The 21,806-nt window shown below is 39.4% G+C and overlaps 1 protein-coding gene across 2 annotated transcripts in view; it reads left to right on the forward strand.

Moving 5' to 3' along the window:
- The window catches only part of LOC137145253 (ribosomal protein S6 kinase alpha-2), a 366,242-nt gene that overhangs the window by 268,041 nt on the left and 76,395 nt on the right, over nucleotides 1-21,806 (forward strand). For both annotated transcript variants that reach the window (XM_067535976.1, XM_067535978.1), the window contains exons 7-10: nucleotides 3,625-3,662; nucleotides 4,557-4,699; nucleotides 18,796-18,866; nucleotides 19,861-19,949. In XM_067535976.1, the coding sequence (XP_067392077.1) occupies nucleotides 3,625-3,662; nucleotides 4,557-4,699; nucleotides 18,796-18,866; nucleotides 19,861-19,949 (341 nt within the window). The remainder of the gene's footprint in view (nucleotides 1-3,624; nucleotides 3,663-4,556; nucleotides 4,700-18,795; nucleotides 18,867-19,860; nucleotides 19,950-21,806) is intronic.

Consider the following 21,806-nt stretch of genomic DNA (forward strand, 5'->3'; position numbering starts at 1 on the left):
CTCTTGCCATAGTGTCTCCCGTTACTTAAAAGACTACAATGTTCTTTCTCTCTCTCTTCCTTTCTACATACAGTATATAGTGTCAACAAGAAGCAGTCTTTGACTTGTTTGTTCATTCATTTTTATTAATAAATCCATGAGAATGAGGGTCCTCTTGTCAGAAAGCCAATGGCATGTTTTTAGGCCCCTTTCAACCTTGGCATTACAGCTAGCCTGATTACCATTAGCTCCAGTCCATTGCTGTGAACTACTCAAGAAGGGTGGGGATGTAGAATTCATGGTTCAGATGTTAATGCTGCAAAAAGCAGCATACATGTCCAGTGGGAAATAAACTGTTTATAGTACAGATAATTCTCCCTAATTAAGGGGAGAATTCAATGGATACATTGCAGTTCTGCTCTGTCTAGGTGGCAATCCCCCTGGAATTCCTGCAGAGCCCCAATCTTACATTGTTATCACAGAAGGCTTCCCATGGATTAAGGGGTGAAGAATCATCATCATTGTGGGCTTTACTCCCCCCTCTACACTTCCAGGCCCATAATCAGCACGTTTGTTCCTGTTGCCCCTTTTTACCTGACTGGCTTGTCAAAGTTCAGGACTTTGTGTGCGTTTCAGTTGGGAGTAGAAATTGACAGTAGCCAGGTATTTGTTTGATGCAGACTTGTTTATTTACAAGGAATGTGCAAAGTCCTGTGTCTCTGAATGCAGAAGGAATCAAAAACAAAAAGGAGCAGTTCCTTAGTTTACCAGCCCCTCAAGCCTCTTTAGCTAACAACAGAGCCAAAAGATCTCTCTAGCTTTTTCCAGGGTCACACTATGCTCACAGGCTCCAGCTTGCCTTTTTCTTACCTTTTTTCCTCTGCCTCTGTCTCTCTGGTCTTGTCTGTGGCCTCAGTAGCTGTGTGTTCTCTCATACACGCAGAAACACCTGTCCAAAACAAATCTCAGCAAACCCACTCCTGGGCAGATTCACACACACCTTTTGTCTTAGGTGGGGATTATGTTTGCTGTCATGGTAACTGACAGTGAGTGCGTGCCTGTCAACCAATGGGGGGATACCCCCAACCTATAACAAGGTTACACGCAGCTTGTAACACTCCCCTTCACACTACAAAGGTGAGGGGAGCGTACAATTCTAATATCTTCCTAAATGTAATCCTCTTGTTGAGGGAACTAGTGCATATTTAAACATGCCTGTTACATAGCTAGTGCTTAAAAACCACACTTCCTCAGGAAGGTGGGAGGGGGATGGAAAAGAAAAGCTTTAATTATTGAACAATAATAGTGACTCAGCTGTCAGCCTTTGTTGTTGAATTATACTCAGTAACCATCTGTTCCCAGCCTACAAATGCATGACAGATGATCATCTCTGTTTAATTTTGTTTCAGTGCAAAGACAACATTTTCTGGGACTATATGCTAATGTATCAGTTTTGCTTCTATTGTGTTTTCTTTTAAATATATGTATTGTGATGATCTGAATGTTTGAGAGTATAAAAAGAGACAATGTGGTTGACTCCTCATTTTACAGTTTGAAAACAGTAACATAATTCATCTGATTGTTGATTAAAGGGACACTGACCACATTAGAGCTACAACTTAATATCCCTAAAAATTATTGAGTCACAATTCTGCCTCTTTCTTGTTTCCACAAAAACTAAAGGTGATTTTTGCTGATTGCCTTTGTTTCATGTCAGAATGCTTTTGTGAAAACAGTAAATGTTAGCCTGGAGCAAATGTATGAAAACATGAGGTTGTAACCCGAGGCTTTTTTAAATATATATATATATATTTTTTAATTTTACATTTGTTACTAAAAAAAAAATTGCATAGTGGGGAAAATGAAAATGTCTCCCTGTGATCGAATTCACACTACAAATTAGGAGAATCTCTATTTTTTCCACACAAATATTTTTGAATAGTGAAATATTTCATGATCATATATAAGCAAGAATCACTTCACATCACTGAAAGAGAGTTGCCTTCAGTGTTGAAAATATATGTTCAACAGTGCACATAAACACTACAGAATAGTTTATGGCAGGAAGTAAAGAATGATGTCTTATCCAATTGCTGTGGTAAGGAAATTTAGGTGGGTGAAATGCAATTACCCATGTTGGAATTTGACCAAGAGACTGCGGTTAACATCTCTTCTTTTATGAAAAGTGCAGTAGAATCTCTTTATGGACCACCAGTGGTCAGGATATAAGAGGTTGGTCTTCATCAACACATGAATCAGCCATTAGATTAAATACTCCTTATTGCTGTTTTCATACAATAAAAATAATTTCTAACGTGAACAACCTAAATAAATCCCTTGTGCAGCATGCTCTGTCAAGAGAGTAGCATTTACTGAGTCTGGGACTTCTAGATAGATCCTAGATAGTTGGATTTGTAGATATCCACAGTCTTGCTACCATGGTTATACTATGTTCTGTCACCAGTGAGGTCAATCTGCCATCACCTTTCAACCCTGTTATGGGTGTTGAGTTAAACTTAACTTTCAGAAAATAAAAATGTGTCTACTTCTACTATTAAAAACAAAAGCTGTCAAAATAAACAATATTATGTTGAGACAATGTTTAGGGTCTAATTTAAGCTGACATAAGTATGGAAATTCAGCATAATTACTCACGGCATGACCAGATCGTGGCCTCTGGAGTTAAATTTCACTGTTACTTTTTCAGCAGATTTTCCATGGGGTGCAGGAGGTAGGGTGGGGACAACACACTCCCTTCAACTAACATCTCATCATTGGCCACCCCCTCATACTTCTCCATTCTCTGAGCCCTAGATCTATAAGGTTACTCCAACAGATCCAAGGCAACGTGGTGTCATGCAGGTGGTTCAAACGTCTGCATGCAGATCTAAGTGACCTGATCCCATTCATTTATTAACCTATCACATTGTGCCTATTGATTCACAGGCCTATGTGATGCTTAAAACCTATATGAAAAAACTACCTTCTCTTCTGAGATTGCTGCAGCATTGAGCCATCCCAGAGAGTCGCGGACAGAGTGACTGCCTTAAATCTAACCTGCATTGCTTGTTTGTTTGGAGTTTTTTTTGTACTCTTAATAATGATGATACGCCGTAAAAGTGTGTGTAGCCCTCTCCTGGGGAGACTCTGGTCTTCAGGAGTCGACGAATCCACTTATTCCTCCCTTTTCAAGGCTCTGTCGATCACCTTGCAACCAAAGAGCCTTGGGTTCTCTGTGCACCTTTCTCTCCTTTCCTTCAAGAGCAATGAAAGCGCTGTGACTCTAGTTGCTGAAAGCAGACACCCTGCAGTCAACTTCATTCCTTCAAACACTGGGTCTCTCTGGGCTCAGTTCACGTGTCTGGGCAGCCCCAACCAAACACCCAAGTCATGTAATCGGCTGCTTTGGCATGTCAGTCAGGCTGATTGTCCAGCCTCCCCAGGCTGTTCATGTGTCAGGCACTAGGGTAGGGAGACCTTTGGGCTCTTGTGGATCTTTCCCTTCTCTGGAGTCTCTAAGAAGGAGGGAGCTACACATGTATTTAATTTGTATATATTTCCTCTCTCTCACCATTTTTTATTCTTTGTTGTTAAATGTACTTTACATCTTCTAATTCTTCTATTTTTTTTTCTTTTCCGTTCCAGCATCCTCCTAGATGAAGAGGGTCACATTAAGATTACAGGTGAATAAAGAACAACATTTGATCACTGAAACGTGATCTCTACAAGTCTGCCAGTTCACTCTATTGGGTTCCACGCCTCATTTTACCTCGAACTGTGAGCTTGGATTGGTAGCAGGCAAGAGGTTGCTTGAGAAAATGTAGGGGCTGCAGGAAGTGGGACTGAGGATTCAATAGATGGCATTAATTCCTCTGGTCATTTCTGAGCCATTGGCCTTGGGCAGCGTAAGGGCCCTGTGCGTGCAGGAGGTACCATTTTTCAGCTAAAATTTGAGCTCCCGAGTGTGTCTTCCAGCTCTGGACTTCTCTAGCCCATGAGTCCTTACAACCACACACCCTTCCAATCTGGCTTCTAGCTCCAGGTTAGATTGCAACCAAAATATGCCTCACCTGGACATCCATGTGTCACCTTGGAGATGCTGTGTGGTCATCACTGCATGCTTGTCCACTGGTGGTGATTAGAAAAGCTGTGGTACTTTTTGCAAGAATTAGGTTGTTCATGCCAATGTCCTGTGCAAATTCCAGCTTGTGTAACTACATTCTTTTTGTCCAAATCACCTCTGCCATCTTCAGAAGTATGTGGAAAAATGCAGGTACTCAACTTCAGGCCACAAATCCCCACAGGCAAGCAGGGAATTTTGCTCGCATCTAGCCATGTGCACGTGCAACCTCCAACTTCTGTGCATGTTTTGGTGCTTACGTGCATAGAAACTGCACATTACGTGAATGTGCACTTCTGTAAAAATTCGGCTCTCAGTTGGATGCAGTATTCTTCACCTCTGTCCTGAGCTGCTAGGTTTCATTTGATTGAAAAATGCTGTTTTAAATGCGAGATAATGTTTATAATCATAAACCAAGATCTGACAAAAGTTCCATTTATTTAAAATATATGTCTAGATTTTGGTCTGAGCAAGGAGGCGATTGACCATGACAAGAGAGCCTATTCATTCTGTGGGACAATAGAATACATGGCCCCGGAGGTGGTCAACCGGCGAGGACACACGCAGAGTGCAGACTGGTGGTCCTTTGGGGTGCTAATGGTAAGGGTGGATGATGTTTATTTTTTCACTCTTTTGGCAACTGTTTTGATATTACAGGCTAAGAAGACTCACTTTCAGAAGTTAATGGACTGGTTGTAAGGAGGACATAAATGGGTGGTGATTGCTTTGATCGTTTGCATGGCGTCAGCAGTAGGAAATTAATTGCTTCTGACATTACATGAGATGACATTTGGCCACTAATTTCTCACTCCCTCATTTCAATTCTCTCATAAGCTGGCTGTTATAATTGATTGCCATGAGTCATGATAACCTTATTCCAAAGAGATAGGCAGAACAAGTTTAGAAACATACAATCACCTCAGGAATAAACAAGATCACTGTTTTGTTATTTACTAGCTTGGTTCCTGAGTTGAAGCTATTTCCCACATGAGATCTGTCAATAGGATTTCCTGACCTCTTAGAGACCCAGGGGGGACTGCACTTCTGCAGCATTTAATATAAAGTGAAAGATCTTTGGGAAAGTCTGAGAAGAGATTCAGATTCACATGCTCTTGTGTTCAACTGCTAATGATTTAGGTATTTTCTTAGGATGTTTCTTCATAAGGGTCTGAGATTATGCTCCCCATATGATCAGATTTTGATAAATTCACCTTTAAAAAACCAAAATTCCCCTGGTCAATACTCACCCACATTTAACTGCACACATTATTTATTATTTGTTAATCATAGACAATGTAATCTGCTTAGTAGGAGACAAATTCCATAGTTCCTCCCTTGAAGAATTGCAGCTTGCAACTGTAAACTCTTTGGGGCAGGGACAGTCTTTTTGTTCTGTGTTTATACAACACCTAGCGCAAGGGGGTCCTGATCCATGTGTAGAATTCTTAGGTGCTACAGAAGTATAAATAATAACAAGCAAGACAGGTATGGAATAGACCAAATGCACCAAGAAACCCGGAAGTGGACATAACTAGGAGTCGTATTTTAGCTATTATTATTTACTCTTTACAGTATTAATTTGGTTGCATCAACCCCTATTTAAGCTAGGTGGGGGGTAGGAAAGGAATATAACAGTGAGGATTAAATTCTATTTTCTGCACCTTCCTTAGAACCTGTGGTAGTGTCAAAGATGTTTTCCATGACCATGGCTCTGGTGAGGACTGGAGAGTGGGCAAAACAGGGGGACACTTTTTTTTCCATCCTGCCACGTTCCCTGAGAGTATGCCATTGTCTTTGCCCTTATCCTCCTCCTGAAACCTTTTCAAACATCTGTGTTCTTTTTTTTATATAAAAAGAACTCATTTTTAGAGGGCATCTTGGATGTTTCATTTCACCTCAGCAGTTCATGAGCAGCTGTGCTTCCCCTTCAGTTGTCTTCCTGACATCAGTAAAACTCATCATTGTGCAAGGAACCGTATTTCCTGGCCCATATTTAGCACCATTTGACACAGAGGATTTTCTGTATGATTTTTGGTAGTGGTCATTGATATTGACCTTTCATTTTCTGCCTGCTAAAAAGGAAAACACAATTTTAAAACAGTTGTCATTGGCTGTATATGTTCATTTTTTCTTCCTCTCTTTCACTTTCCTGTCACTTGCTTGACTATGACCATCTCTGGATCTTTGCTTTTGCTGAAGACAGTTGAGGGCAAAGTATGTGGAGCAGAATTTTAAAATAATTGCACCTCACAGAGAAGAAGCCATTATAAATATACTCCAGCAACTTCTAGAGTATCAGGTATCTTTCAACATAGTCATACCCTTTCAAAGAGCCCAGTTATTTATTAAGGCATGTCTGTGCCACCTACTATGGTATACAACACCATTGCCTGGTATAAATTGGCACAGAGGAGGAGCACTGGTTCACCCCAACTTCAGTGCCAACCATATTAAAAATTCATTGCTCTGGATCAATTGTGTGAGGATCATTTTCTCTCTTAACTTTTAAGAGTTATGGTCTTTATGCAAACAGATTTTGAACCAATTTAAATAGGATCAACTACATAGAAGCTGTATCAGTCAACGACATTGCTACCTCTAAAGACATCTGCAGATGAATCCAACTTATTTGAACTGCTGTGATTTGTGTAATTTAAGATCATGTTCTTATTCCTTTCTATATTCATTCACTTTGCCATAAAAAAAAATCTCAGACCAGTTGCATAGGGCTAAATGAACATTCCTGGATCACTTTTTACTTCCTTTTCTAGTTCGGTTTTTCCCGCCAACAAAACAATGGAATCTGTTTAAAGTCAATTTGGATATAATGAAGTGGTGTGAAAAACCCCAGATTGTGTTGGTGCCTCTCTATGGACATTTTGCTGTTCACAGTGAAGTTTCACTTTCTTATGAGTAGGTCTCTGCTCTTCTACAGCGGAGCTGTGCCAGCAGAAAGGTGTTCCGGCACATTGCTACCTCCTCCTCCTCTGCTCTTCTTGGGGGTGGGATCAGATAGGAGCAGAAAGGAAGCTGACACTACCCCTTGTGTCGAGGGATAAGGAAATATCACTGGCTAACACTGTTTCACGTTGGGTGTGAAGCTATAATCCTCCAGAAGACACCCTTTGCCCACAGCTATCTGTGTCACTACAGCAGGGTGGATCTATCCCCCAGAATGACCCCTTCTCAGGGAGTAAGACTCAGTTCATAGTGAAGTTGTTCTGTGGTGGTGAAGAATTTTTATTTTAACCTATCAGAGAGCTCCACTGCATGTGAATCAGTTACACAGAACTGTCTGTGTCACCACATCAGTGTACTGCCATCTCTTGCACCTTGTTTCGATTTTTTTATTACTATTGCATCAATAGTTTATTAACCACTTTACAAACAGATATGAAGACTGTGTCCCTTTCCCAAAGAGTTTACAATCTAAGTAGACAGGGTTTCACCAAAGAAAGAGGGAATGGGAGACAATGAAAAATCAGTTTAAAATTTGTTTGTTACCTGCACCGCTGGACTAACTGGTTAATCCAAATTAATTAATCAATTAATTAATCAATTAATCCAAAATTAACTCTGATTATTTATGTCCTGAATTGCAGAGGTGCTGAACTCTCATCTCTCTATTGACTTGAGTGTAAGTTGTGAGTGCTCAGCAGCTCTGAAAAGCAGGTCATCGATGATAATGTCTAGATCAGTGAAATGAAGGCTTCTGTCTGACTAGTACTCAAACCTTCCAATGTCTTTATTACATGCTTATTCACGGAGCATACTTTTCATAGTCTGCTTCCACAAAAGGAGAATTTTTGGTGTATTTGCCACATATGATGTCACTCTTTCTTCCTTTTAATAGTTTTGTCTCTGCATCATCTTTATAGTGCTCAGTATTCTTAATCTTTATTCTCCATTTCTTTCTCTCCCACTCCCCTCCTCTGTGACTTAACATATTGGAAAAGATAATGGAATGCAGAAAGAGATGAGATAGAGGTAGTAAAATCATCTTAACTGTAAGCCTTTGAGTGCTGCCTAAGACATCTCAGAGAAAACAGCTTTAATTACTTTAATCTTTTTTCCTTTTAATAACTAATTGAAGCAGTAAAAAGGGATTTCTATATGCAAAAAGTGTGTGTGTGTATATATATCTGCTGCTAGTGTTTTCCTCTAATTGTGTTCCCTTCTGAAATATTTTCCTTGAACTGTAACTAACACACTCTGGAGGAGAAGCTGTTCTTAAGATAATCTAAAGATCAGAAAGAATTAAGTGATATCCAAATATTGGTTAGAATTTTCCTCAAAGCAATTTACAATATGTTGTCAAATTCACATGAAAAATATACTAGTTGGAGGCATATATGTATCTTGATGGAAAATGCATGTAAGTGCAATATTCATATCCAAAATCTTGATCAATAGGGTATGAAATATGTTCCCTGCAGTAAGTTCTAAATGACTGATTCAAATGATGATGATAAAATGGTATTTACCCAAGCAATGAGAACAGCCACCAAATAGTGATACTCCCTTGTCTCCTTTCATACCATTGGCGTCAATTCACAATATACAGAAACAGCATAAAGAGGCAAAGAACTATGATCCATTTTAAGGGCTTGTTCACTTGAGCCACAGTGCAGGATCCAAGCACAGAAAATGTAGAGTCAAGGATCAAAATGGACTGGTTCGAAAGAGATCATAGACTTGGCCCAAAAATAGATGGCTCAGAGGTTGCCAAGGGAACATTGTAATTCTATCTAAACAAGCTGTTCAAACTCTAGTGTGTTGTTCCCACTTTAAATAGTACTGTAAATGGATGTGGGCTTTTCTAGAGCAAAGCAGATCTTACTATCTGAAGGCTTAATCTTCTGAGAGGCTGAGCACTGCCAGCAACCAGTGCCACTGACTACAATAAGAGGACAGGGTACTCAGCGCCTCCTAGGAACTGACTCTAAATTATAAAAGCAAATAAGCCCTGGGACAACAGGGCAAGTAAGGGAGAGTGATGGGATTGGTGACAGTGAAAAATGGTAGGAAGGAATGCTGGAAAAGGAGGGATATAAAGAAGCAGAGACCATGTAGTTTGTTGAGGAAAACAGCCTGTTAAAAGTGTTGGGACAGCAGGACTGAAGGTGCAAAGCTTTTTGTTATGAACTAATGAAATTCTATCAGTGAGCGTTAGCAGTACCACCATGTCTCTGAGACCCTCAAAATCCTGGTAAGAGGGAAACAAATGTTGCTTTTGGATCAATACCAATGGAAGATTTGTGTTCTGAGTTCAGGCTGGAGGCTAGTAATTCATGAGTTCTAATCTTGGTTCTGACACTGACTCCATCTGGATTCTTGGACAGGTAAGAAGGAAGGTCTCTTCTTCAGATTTCACAGGTGTAAAATGTAGGTAACAGGGACAGACTCTCCAGGCTGCTTTACATGGCACAAAGACAATTTAGAGCATCAAAAGATTGTCACATAAGAGGAGGCAAGGGGCTTGATGAGGTAGCCAGGGGGTAGGAGAAAAGAAGACTTGAGGGACTTTATGCCCATGGCTGAAGTTAAAGCTGCCCACTTGCTTTAACTTACACCAGGACCAGATGGCTGAGAACTGAGATGTTATGACCAGCTCCACATCAGCCTCCTCTCTTAAGCACAGTAGAGAATCAAGCTAAATAATATTTAGTTACCCATCTCATAGGGTTTCATCTACATTGTCAAGCACTTTGAAGATGAAGTCCAGCGTAAAATATTATTATTGTTGTCATGCTGTCCGGAGTGTCTCACGACCAAGAGTGCCAACCTCAGGGTAGATTGCCAAAAGCAGGGCGGATACCACAAACTGGTGGGATGTTCTATAATTAGATTTCACCAACCCAGTAACAAATGTGAATCCTGGATCACTGTAACAATCTTACCATGGAGTCACTGGGCACTCCAGTCTATCTTACTACCCAGGCAAGCTGGACTTAGTGATAAGTGGTCACTTATACCAAAAATCACAAAATAGTCAGGTTACTCCCTGTCCCAAGAGACCCATCATTTACTCCAGATCAATTTGTACCCTAGATCTCACACCATAAACAACACTGGTAGCCAATTCTATAGTAAAGTAATTAAGGATTTATTAATGAGGAAAAAGAAATGAGAGTGTTTTTTACAGGTTAAATCAGGCAACATATATACACAAATGAGTTCAGTCTATGGTTCCAAAAGGTGACAGGGGGGTAGTAATCTGCCAGCACTCAATGTCTTTTTAGAGCTAACCCAGGTTGACTCTCAGGATCTTTTGAGGATTTTTTGTTTCCAGCCCTTGTAAGATTTCAAACAGCAAAGAGATGAAAAATCTTCATGTCAGCTATCTTTATTTCCCTCTTTCCAAATTCAAGCTGATGGGATGTGCTTTCTTGCAGGTAAGCATCTTCATGAGTGTAAGAGGGCCACTAAACCAGCCATTGTGTTGCGATGTTCCACAATTGTCCATTTAGTCTTGATAGTTCTTCTGGATGGGCAGGGAAATCATTTTTCCTGCCGAGATTAACAAGTTCAGAGCAGGCATTTTTACAATTATGAACCCAAATTATATATTAATTTATAGCGGAATGCAGACATTATAAGTATAAAATGCTTGTAAATTGCTGGAAGTATTAATCTTAGAGACTAAACACATTATTACATGTTTAACAACCATCTTGACCAATATTAACATAGAAGTGAGCTGGTCTGAATTTGAGCTATGAGCTATGAATTTGTCAATGCTCAGCTGACACCTACAGCCTTGGCAAGAGCTGGCACCTAGTTTTCCAGCATTACGATTATTATCATCAAAATGATCTTAGCTGACAAGGACTAAATCCTGGTCTCCCTGAAATCAATGAGGATTTTGCCATTGACTTCAGTGAAACCAGGATTTGCCGCATTTAGTACTGATAGTAGCCAATCTGAATCTTCGATGATAGACCTTTATAAATAAAAAATGCTAGTTATCCTGCTATGTTTATGATCAGATAAATACCAAAGTTTGCCAGTCCATCTGTCAGACTTAGCTTAAGGTAGTTTAATACATGTCCATGGGAATGGTCCTACCAAATGAGACCATAAATCCAACTTTAATCTTGACCCCCGTATCCTGCTTTACTGATGCTGTACTTGATACTGTTTTAATAAATGATGGTGCCTGGCATGGCCCTGCTTACAAATTTGTGCAGAGGGATGTAAAGCATGTAAAAGTATGGCTTATCATGACTAGACTCATTTTGTTTTCTGTCTTCATGCCTGCTACTCACCCGTATGACCTGAGATTTCAGATTCCAACTCACTCCTGTTCTACTGGTGTTATAAAACTTTTCACCAAGAGAATTGGTATGATGAGTTAATTAACTTAAATGGTTAAAAAGTTGTAGATAAGCCTAGTCCATTTTCTGCTACCCCATAAGAGGTTTGGTAACCATACCGTAGATCTGGATCCCTGGTGAATTGGGTTGTCATTGAGATAGCATGTGCAAGTCTATTAGGAGGCCCCTCAACACAGTGGTCTCTTAAGGCTTGGTCTACACTGGCAGCGACTGTTGACAGGAGATACGCAAGCTACATAACATAGCTTGTGTATCTCCTGTCGACGTACTTATGTTCACGTAGCGCAGCGTCTTCACGGCACTGCGTCGACAGAGACGCCCTCTCATCAATGCAGCCTTGCTCCTTTTGGGGAGGTGGATTAATGAAATCGACTGGAGAGCGCTGTCCAATTGACTGAGTGGATGTACGCAGATCCCTGCTGCCACGACAGTAAAGACATTCCCCAAATCTTGAAGATTTTTTTTGCATAATATCTCTAAGGTACAGCCTTTCTTATCCATCCACACAGCTGAAACTCTCATCTTCTCATGTCTTGATTACTGCAACGTTCTGTTCTCTGGCCTTGAGAAATGCAATTTTGTCCCATTCATATCCATTCAAAATGCTACTGCAAATATCATTTTCCTAGCTCATCACTTTGACTGTGTCATCATTCTCTTTGCAACCCTCCACTGGTTTCCTCTTCTTTATCATACCAAACATACACTACTTGTCTTCACTTTCAAGGCCCTTCACAGCCTATTCCCATCCTACCTATCATCTCCCATTCAGTATCAGAAGACCAACTCATGTGTCTGATCAGCCCATTGCCCACTAGTTACATTTTCAAACAAGCACCTTTGTGTTTTCTCCCATGCTGTCCCTCATGCCTGGGAGGGCCTCCCCATAATCTTCCACAGAGCTACCTCACTATCATCTTTCAAATTCCTCCTTAAAACTCTCCTTTACCATGATGCCTACAAAAAGCTTGACAGTGGTTGGGGTTCTCCCAAGACCTCTTCCACTCACTCCCTAAGAACTCAGTTCGACTTCAGTCTTGTTACTCAGGTTCTTTTATTTGGCATACAGCAAAGCTATGTTGAGTTGATCAGACTCAGGCATAGGGGGTGGGCACATGGTGTACCACACACCCAAAATTACACAGCAATCCTCTTTCTTTATATACATTTACACATTACATTGCCTTTACTTTACATTTGGAGATCGGCTTGGTTACTTTGTAGGAATCAATCCCTAAATAGCACGCACTGTTCATGCACGACTTACTCTTTACCTTATCTTACCTTCCAGGCTTATCTTATCCATTGCTATCTTGTCCATTGTAAATGTTTCCAAGGGTGTTCTCCCTTATCTTAGTTAGTACAGATATTCTGTTTCCAGATTGCTGATCCATTTACCACCTTAATCCTGTCTCTCAAGAAATGAGGCCTCACCCATGTCCAATTACTTACGTCAAGCCCAGCCTACATTCCACTGCTTTTGTTTTTCTTTTTTATATTAGCGTTTGTTTTATTTGTATTATATCCCTGTCTTTCTGTGCATTTTTTTAAAAGTTTCTTACCCAGCAACACATCTTTAAGACTACGGTAGTTACTTGAACTATTATTAATGCTAAATTTAAAGTACAAATTAGGGGGCACAAGCTCACCTATGGTAGAGCCCACCAGCATGTAATTTTTACATTATAGGCTTGCTTTGCCTTTAAAAAATCTTTTTTTAATTTTAACTTTGCTTTATTTTAATTGCATTATAAAAAACTGGTACAAAATATACAAATCATTTTATTTATTACTACAAGAAATTTGGGTGTGAAACAGAACACAAACTAATTAAAATACCATTCCCTGGGTCCTGGTGTGCTGGGACCACTGCCTGTCTTGCTGACTAGTATTGTCTTATTGTTTTCTTGTACTCCCGTCTGTCTGTATCCATTGGTTGTCTCTCATATACTTCAACTGTAAGATCTTTGGGATAGGGGCCATCTTTTTGTGTGGTGGTTGTACAGTGCCTAGCACGATGGGGCCCTGGTCCATTACTAGTGCTCTTAGGTGCTGCGATAATACAATGAATAAATAACTATAACAAAATAATAAATCTGGTTTACAAATGGGAAATCTGAGACACTGAGCAATGAAGCGACTTTGCCCGAGGCTACCTATCAAGTGACTGGAAGAGATGAAAGTGAGAATGAAGCCCAAGAGTCCTGACTGGAATGTGCAGGATCCTAGCACGACCATGAACATCATCCAAGGCTCACAATATTTCAGCAGACCTGGAGTGAAGTAGTTTGTGCAACCTATCTTTTTCCCATCCTCTGAATAGGCTTATCTGACACACACACACACACACACACACACACACACACACACACACACACACACACACACACACACACACACACACACACACACACACACACACCCACACACACACACACACACACACACACACACACACACCCCCCACCCCCCCCACTCCCAGCTCTCAATTTCATTTTGTTAGGTCATTGGATCTCATGGAAGATAACATTGTCCCCCTCACACCCTCAGTGAGTCTAGTTTCCCACATCCCCTGGTCTTCAGAGGACACTACGTGGCTGCTTCTCTTATCTTGCTGGGATCACCAGGTAAATGTTACAGCCTCTCCCAATTGAAAAAATATGATGAGGTGAAGTAGGAGAGGGGAAACATTTCTTTTTTTGCAGTAGGTAGCTGTATAATGAGGCATCCTATAATTTCAAGCATGGTAGCTAGGAAGCCCTCAGGGATTCCCTAGCAACTACTTATTAGAGAAACGAAACCTCATAATCCATAGCATGCTGTTGCTAGGAAACCTCTGAGCCCCAGTGTATGGCCAGCTGAATTGGGACAGGGAGCGTTTTTCCTCTCCCACTGCTCATTAGTATGGAGTGAGAGGTCAGGATTAGGGAAAAGCAGTAGTCCTTCAAAGCGAAGGATGGATTGGCCACACAATTCCTCTGAATATGGGGGTTCATGATGGAGCAGTTGAGAGGGGAGGGAAGTAGTCAGGGACATAGCCACTAGGCCCTCTAGATGACCATGGGGGTGAGCAGATGGTATCCAAGGAACAAGCTATGAGATGGCTTGTATATTTGGAGGGGTGCAGCCTGAATCTCTGAGCAGAACTGCAGGGTTCTGTGATGGGTTTGGTGTCAACTCACATGACCCAAATTCTGCAGTTTGTTTACTTCTAGGTCTGACACCCAGTCAATCTGCTGTGACCATCAGAGAGCAGTGTATCTATGTGCAGGAGTGTCAGCTGTGAGTGCTAACTTCTTTTGTCAAATCTCATGTTTGGTATTGAACAGATTTCTTAATGCTTTGATAATAAACAGGACATGGGGGATGCTGTGCAGTGGCTTTAGCTGATGAAGACATAAGCTATTTCAATTTGCAAGGATATTTTTCTGTTAACTATGATTTTTTAACTTTCTTAAATATTATGTTAAACACAATGGCATTGCAGTTACAGAAACATAAATGCTTTCTTCCAGATGCTGTCTTGATTCAGTTCACTGAAGGAAAAGGCATTTATGCATACAATCTCCTGGAGCTGCTCTGCACTGACTTTTAAATATTGATGTTAAGTGCATGTCTTTGGAATTTGATTTAATCTTTATATTAGAACCATGTAATTGGAGAAATGCAGTAACAAAGTACTAGTGATTGAGACATTGCGGTAAATGTTCTGTGTGGTGCTCAAGGGAGTTACTGGCACAACTCCCTAATGCCAGTCAATAAATGTCTTCTTTTTTTTTTAAAGGGCACCATGCCTGAACCTCTTACCTTCAATTTGATTTCCCCTCTCTGCCCACACTGTTAATGCAGATCTTTCTATGAGATCCCTTGTGAATGGAAATTGCAGTCTTTTTTTTCCTACATAACCACTGTCCAGGCTGTCGCTCATATTACTGTCTCCTGCCTCGAATGTGTCAGACTATGCCTTGTAGCAAAATGAACAAATTTCAGCCACTTTTAATTTTCTTAAATTGGGTTTTTAAGGGCAAGAAGCTCACAAGAAAAGAAAGTATGAAAAACATAACATGTTAAGATACTTAAACACACATGCTTCTAGAAATATGAGGAAGATTCAGTATAATGAATATTACTTCTTTTACCATTTAATGGAAGGGTACTTAAGTCTCATTTTTAGAAATGACTTGGGCACTTTCAATTGGACTTAGGGCTCCTAAGTCACATAGTCTTGTAAATTTTTCTAAAAATCTTATTTTAAGAAACAGCTACTTCTCTCTGACCCTCCAAGCCAATCACCCTTCTTCACTTTCTGGTCCTTTGTTTTCTGAGTCTGGCTTATAGTTGTCCACAAATATTTGAAAGTCCTCTGTGTCCTTTCAAGTACTTGTTTTCAGTAGCTTCAGGGAACTTGTTGGTGACTTAGGTTAAGCTTAACCCTCTCTCTCCTTCTTTCTCCTCCCCACAAAACTATTATAACTATTTAATGGTTGTGTTTACTTTGTAGTCCAAGTGGTTAGGTCATCAGGTACTCTTCCTGGTGACAATGACTACTAAAGAAGGAATTTTTGGAGCCCTTATTACTCAAATAGCCTCCTGTCAAGGTTCTGATTGTGCCTAGGCCTTCATAAGTTCTGGCATGACATGGGCATAAAAGTTCTCCCTGTCAGACACAAACTTCCCCTCTGCCTAAAACAGGAAATGCAGTAGTTTTTGTATGTCCAATTCTGTAGTGTCGCAACTGTTGGTAAGTTTTTCATAGTGACCATTGCATCTTACTGGCCAGAAGAATGGTGAATGATAGTGAAAACTGGAAAATACAGCTGACTGGTTAGGGAGTCCATGAGAAGAATGCTAGGGGGGATAAAGAGGTAAAACACACCGTTTGTTTATTTATGTATTTATTTATTTTATGGAGATGTATTAGTCTGTCACACCTCTCCCCTTCAAGCTGCTAGCACTGCTACTAAGGAAGAGAAACTGTTTCAGAATAAAATGGCACATTTTTCTGGGTATTTTAAATGACATTAGCCCCCTGTAACTTGGCAACCTGGTTTTGCAGGCTATGGCTTCATGAATTATTGCTGTGCAGACACTGCCAAATTCATTGTGTTGTGGGTTTCAGAGGTGAAATTAGCCTTTTTTTCAGTTTACATTGGATAACTTAGTGCTGGGAAAACCACATCTGAACTGAAGATTTAATATGCATAATGTTACAGTGTGGTTGCTAAATGGTCACTTTTAAATGTGACTTGATTTAAATATCTATTAGACATAAACAACTTTAATTTCCAGCAATAATGTCTGAATAGCCCCAACCACTGTTAAGAGTTTAAAATTGGGTGAAGATGAGAGAAGACAAAGCCAGTTAGCATTTATTTAATGAAATATGTATAAAAGTCAGAATATTTATTTGATAAAAATTGTAACTTCAGGTTTGAAGATCAGATGTTAAAATATCACAGGATGTGAACCAATACCATGGTGCTTTGGAATGAGTTTCAATTTTAAGAAATGCCCTGATCTCATTGGAGTTTTACTTTGTCTGAATATTTCTGTTTCATCTCTCTTTATCATAGGACGTTTTCTTACCGGCCATGTGCACATATCTCCTAAAGGAAAAATGTATTGTGTCTAGCAAGAAACATTCCTGCTTGACATCCTGAAATTTGATTTAGAGGTTCAAATTTTGCCTTCCCTTCTACTGGTGCAACTTTGCGCAATGGTGTTGGTGCATGGAAGTCAATAGGGTTTAGCAATTATTTTTCTAAATTTCAGGGAGAAAAAAATAGTGGGTTGTTTAATTATTGTGAGTTTTGTACAGATTTTATAAAGCCATTATCCTTTAAAACACAGGACAGCCGTTTCTTAGGGCTTTTATTAGTTTTCCTTTTTCTGTCTTTTAAATGGCTGAAATGGATATAACAGTAAAACTCTGAACTAAATTTAGTATTTAATCACCGTTTGTGTTAATCAAAGCAGAGCAGATATTATCACTGTCCTGATTTTCTTAATATTTACTAACTAGAACAAGGTAATTTAAAATATTGTCAGTTAAAGGCAAACAGGGCTATCTAGCACTTAGGCCTGTGGACTGAGAGGTAGGAGAGCTTGCTACTAGTTCTGACAGTGACTTTTTTTGTGACTGGGGAAAATCATTCTGCCTTTCTGTGACTCGGTTTCCCCAGCTGACAGGTTGGGATAATGAGGCTTGCCCATGTTTATAAAGTGCTTTGAGAGAGCTAGGTTTGAAAAGTCACTGTGTGTGCTAAGTATTCTTATTAAGTATCTAGGAGAATTATTGATCTATTTAAATTGAAAAAGGAGGAGTCCAGCTAAGGGTCAGATTCAGCCATCCTTACTAACATGAAATAGTGCCTTACTGCACAAGTAGTCCCACTGAAATCAGTGGAGCTATTTGTTTGGTCAGGTACAACTCAACAAAAGGGTGGCAGAATCTGGCCCATATGGGCCCATCTAAGCCCATATGTGCTTATGTGCTTAATTATAACTGTGAATATTAAACAGTATGTATTTGTTTACAGTTAAAACACCCAAGACTTAACTCAGCCCTGACATACACAAACAGAATGCCTATTGATCTCAGTGGAAGTTGTCCTCATCTATGGCTGAGCTGAATTATGTCCTTGGTCCCTATTTTTCAGTACACAACACCCGTCATTGCTTATCTTGGGGAATCAGCTACTACTTGTGCATGCACACAGTGCATTGACCAGTGCTGTGAGAAACTCAGAATTCAGCTCAAACCAGGCAAGCTCCCATGGTTTAGGTTTTCATCACCAATGTGAAATTCTAGTCAGGTTTACTGAAAGAATCACTGCATTTCAGAGCAAGGGTAGATGATTGATGCTTTCAGATGGAAGCCAGGCAAAAATTGATGACCACTGCTGGCTTTTTGCTTTGAGTTTCTGGGTTCATTTAAACCTGAAACTCAAAGCAAAACTCATGAGGGAATGAACCCAGATGAACCAACATAGTTGGAAAAAAGTTCATGCAAACCTGTGAGTGCCAGACTTTCATGCATCTCTACTAGTGCATTATTCTCCAAGCTACTGATATGAACAGTTCCATAGGCAGCCCTTTGAATTGAAATGTAGTGTTGGTCTCTGATGTCCTATACAGTAGATATTTACTTGCCATAATAAAATATCTTTATGTATAGCTACAGTTTTTTAGACACTTATGGCATAAACAGTACACTTTTATGAAACATTCATTTGTGTTTGAAATGAAAAGAAAACTAGATAATGGCAAGTATTACAATATGGTGCCGTCAGATGGAATCTTACATAAATACTGTATGTGCTTATTTGATTTACTCTTTTTTTTTCTTTTTTTCTTCAGTTTGAAATGCTGACAGGGTCGTTACCATTCCAGGGGAAAGACAGAAAGGAGACAATGGCTCTCATTCTCAAGTAAGTAGTAAAGTCTGTCTAGTTTATCTACTAAATACATCTTAGCTCTATTCCTTGGGTGGTCCTAAGGACATTTAGCTGCACAAAGTGTGTAGAACAAGAACAAATACACATAGAGGCAGAGATTTTCAAAGTTGTGCAGGGAATTAGGTGTGCAGTTCCTTCTAATGTCAGAGTAATTGTGTGCCTAAATTCCCAAAGTGACTTTGAAAATTTCACCCTGCGGAAATGACCAGAAATTATGTAATACTGGTCTATGAGCAGTGCACGGAGTGGGCCTTGCAGAAAAAAATAGATGGGGTCATATAATAAAAGACTGTATTATAATGTGTATATATAAAAGGGTACAGAGTTAAAGTTATACAGATAACCTGCACTATGTCTTTTCTGACTTTCGAGTCCTTTCTTTTGCAAACCGGACATTGATTTAATGCTGAGCACATGCATAAGTGTTTGCAAGACAGAAGCCACAGTCCCTGCCAAATTTCTTATTTCTATCATGTGCCACTGAAGCACCAGAGCTATTAAAAACCAGTTCCAATTTTAAATAATGCAGAATGTGTATTTTATTATTACTCTCTTCATTCTTGAAAATGTCTAGACCATTTTGGATCAAACTTTCCAAAAAGTTTGCTCTTGGATTGAGAACAAACCTGTCAAATTTAATCCAGAAAGGTAAAACTGGAAAAAGATTGTAGGTAGCTGAAAATGACCCCTTAGGATCAGTAACCCTTGAGCAACCTTAAGTATAAGTGTTGTGTGTTTCAGGTCAGGCTCCCAGTTACATTAATGGAAAAACTTTCTTTAACCTCATTGCGTGCAGGACCGACCCCTCCATTTGTAATCTATCTAATCTGTCTAAGTATTTATATCTTTGGTAGTCAATGTGTATGGATGTCTGCATGTCCCAATTAATTTCAGTTATAAAATGCAGGTGTGAATTTGAAATGTTTTGAAAAATATTTTTTTCTTTTCAAGTGTTCTGTTCTTTCAGAGCCAAGCTAGGAATGCCTCAGTTTTTGAGCATAGAAGCCCAGAGTTTGCTGAGAGCCCTTTTCAAAAGGAACCCATCCAACAGATTAGGTATGGATGCTCATTTGATTTCTGTACAATATGGTGGTGATAATTTCCCTCGATGCATTTTAATTGGTATTTATCCTCTTCATTACATGTACATTTATATTCATAATGCAGTAAAACACAAGCATTACTAAAGACAGTAGCAAGGAAATCAAGCATAGTATTAGAATCCAAAGCATGAGATTAATTTGTGATTTATTTCTTCAGTGAAGAGGGGAAATAAATCATCAACCTTTATAAATTGCATAAGATAACTCCTGCAGATAGTAATATAGGAAAATGAGAATGCAGTCAGGTATTTTTAATGAACCATCAATAATTCTGCTCCTCATCTCGTGGGCGGGGTGGGGGGGAGAATTCTTCTTAAAAAGCTACTCTAATTACATTTCTGTGCCATCTCATTTGATTTAATGGGAGCATTTTGAATAAAGGGCCCCCCCTCTTTAGCATCCTAAAATGAATTGTCTGCTTTATCACAAAGATTTTTTTTATTTTTCTTTCATTATTGCACCCAGTTATGTTTTAAGAAGCACACAGGACATTTTTGATTTAGTTATGTAAAGCCATCTCTGCCTATACTCACAAGTTCCATTAGGAAATTGATGGTATTTTGGGAGCTGGACGGTGACGTAGGAGACTTAGTGTGTGCAATCATGTTTTAGCAGGTGGTTCCTTTCAAAATGTATTCCCTAAAGATTTTGCAGTAAAAATCAAGAGTAACCACAGCAAATTGAGGACATCAAAGTCATAGTATAATGTTGTTGTTTTAAAATGTTACCTCGGTCTGTAAAACTATTGTAGATTCCTTCCAGCTTTCTAGTCTCTTATTCTGTTCTGAGTGAATAAAAGAATGACGTGCTTTCTAAAGTAGAGGAGTGCAAGGAAAAAAAAATAGTTGCAACAAGATGTATCTCCTGCTCTGCTCTCCCAATTCCTCTCTTCTCTCCTGCCTCCAACTTTCTTGCCACCTTACACCTCCTAAATCTCTCTTGTCCATTTTTCTTCACTACAGTCATCCTCCATTCATTCTCCTTTTCCAAGTATTGAATGATTTTAAAATTCTCTGTGTTGCTGTTGCTGAATCCAAAGCTGGCCTAGGTTCTGCCACATATAGTCTTCTGGAAATTACTTATAATTGATTAATAGGAAAGACTGCTGCTAGCATTGACAAATTAGCGAAGTGATGGATTAGTGAAGTAGCTGTTGTTCACTGCAATGAAGATATTTTAAAGCTCCAGCACACTGTTGTTTACCACTGTTATTATCAAATTTCCACTATTAAGTGATATCGCAATATAAAATTAGGTATAGCTCTCAGATGTGAGACTTAGGGAAGGAAAAAGGGGGATAACAAAGAGAAGTTTCATAGCCCATGATTCTAAAATTCCACCAGACGATGTCACTAAGAAAAAATTGAAATTGTTTTCCAAATATATATGATTTCTTTCCCATTTCTGAAATATTAATTTGATTGACTCAATAAAGATTGCACTATCAATTTAATACCCATAAGACCATAAGCCACTAATAAAATGCAGACCATACTGCACAGTACTGCAAAAAATAGTGTTACACAAACCTTTGAACATATTCAGGGTTTAGGTTTAAGCCAAGGAGAAAGTAATATATGCCTGATAAAGTGAGGGCACAGATTACTTCACCCTGGAGTAACGGAATACTAAGTAGGAAATTATGGGCTTGTCTACACAAGAAAATTTCCCAGCATAGCTATAAAGGAACAACTATTTCTTTATAGCTTTTCTGGCATAATTCTCCATGTGGATACTCTATTCAAGAACAAAAGTGATTTTACTCTAGAATAACTTCTCCTCTTCAGAAATAAGGGAAGGTTTTACTGTA

This window comes from Emydura macquarii, unplaced genomic scaffold (assembly GCF_026122565.2).
Source record: "Emydura macquarii macquarii isolate MOO-44397 ecotype Brisbane River unplaced genomic scaffold, CSIRO-AGI_Emac_v2 contig_3517, whole genome shotgun sequence".
In the NCBI taxonomy this organism is placed as follows: domain Eukaryota; kingdom Metazoa; phylum Chordata; order Testudines; family Chelidae; genus Emydura; species Emydura macquarii.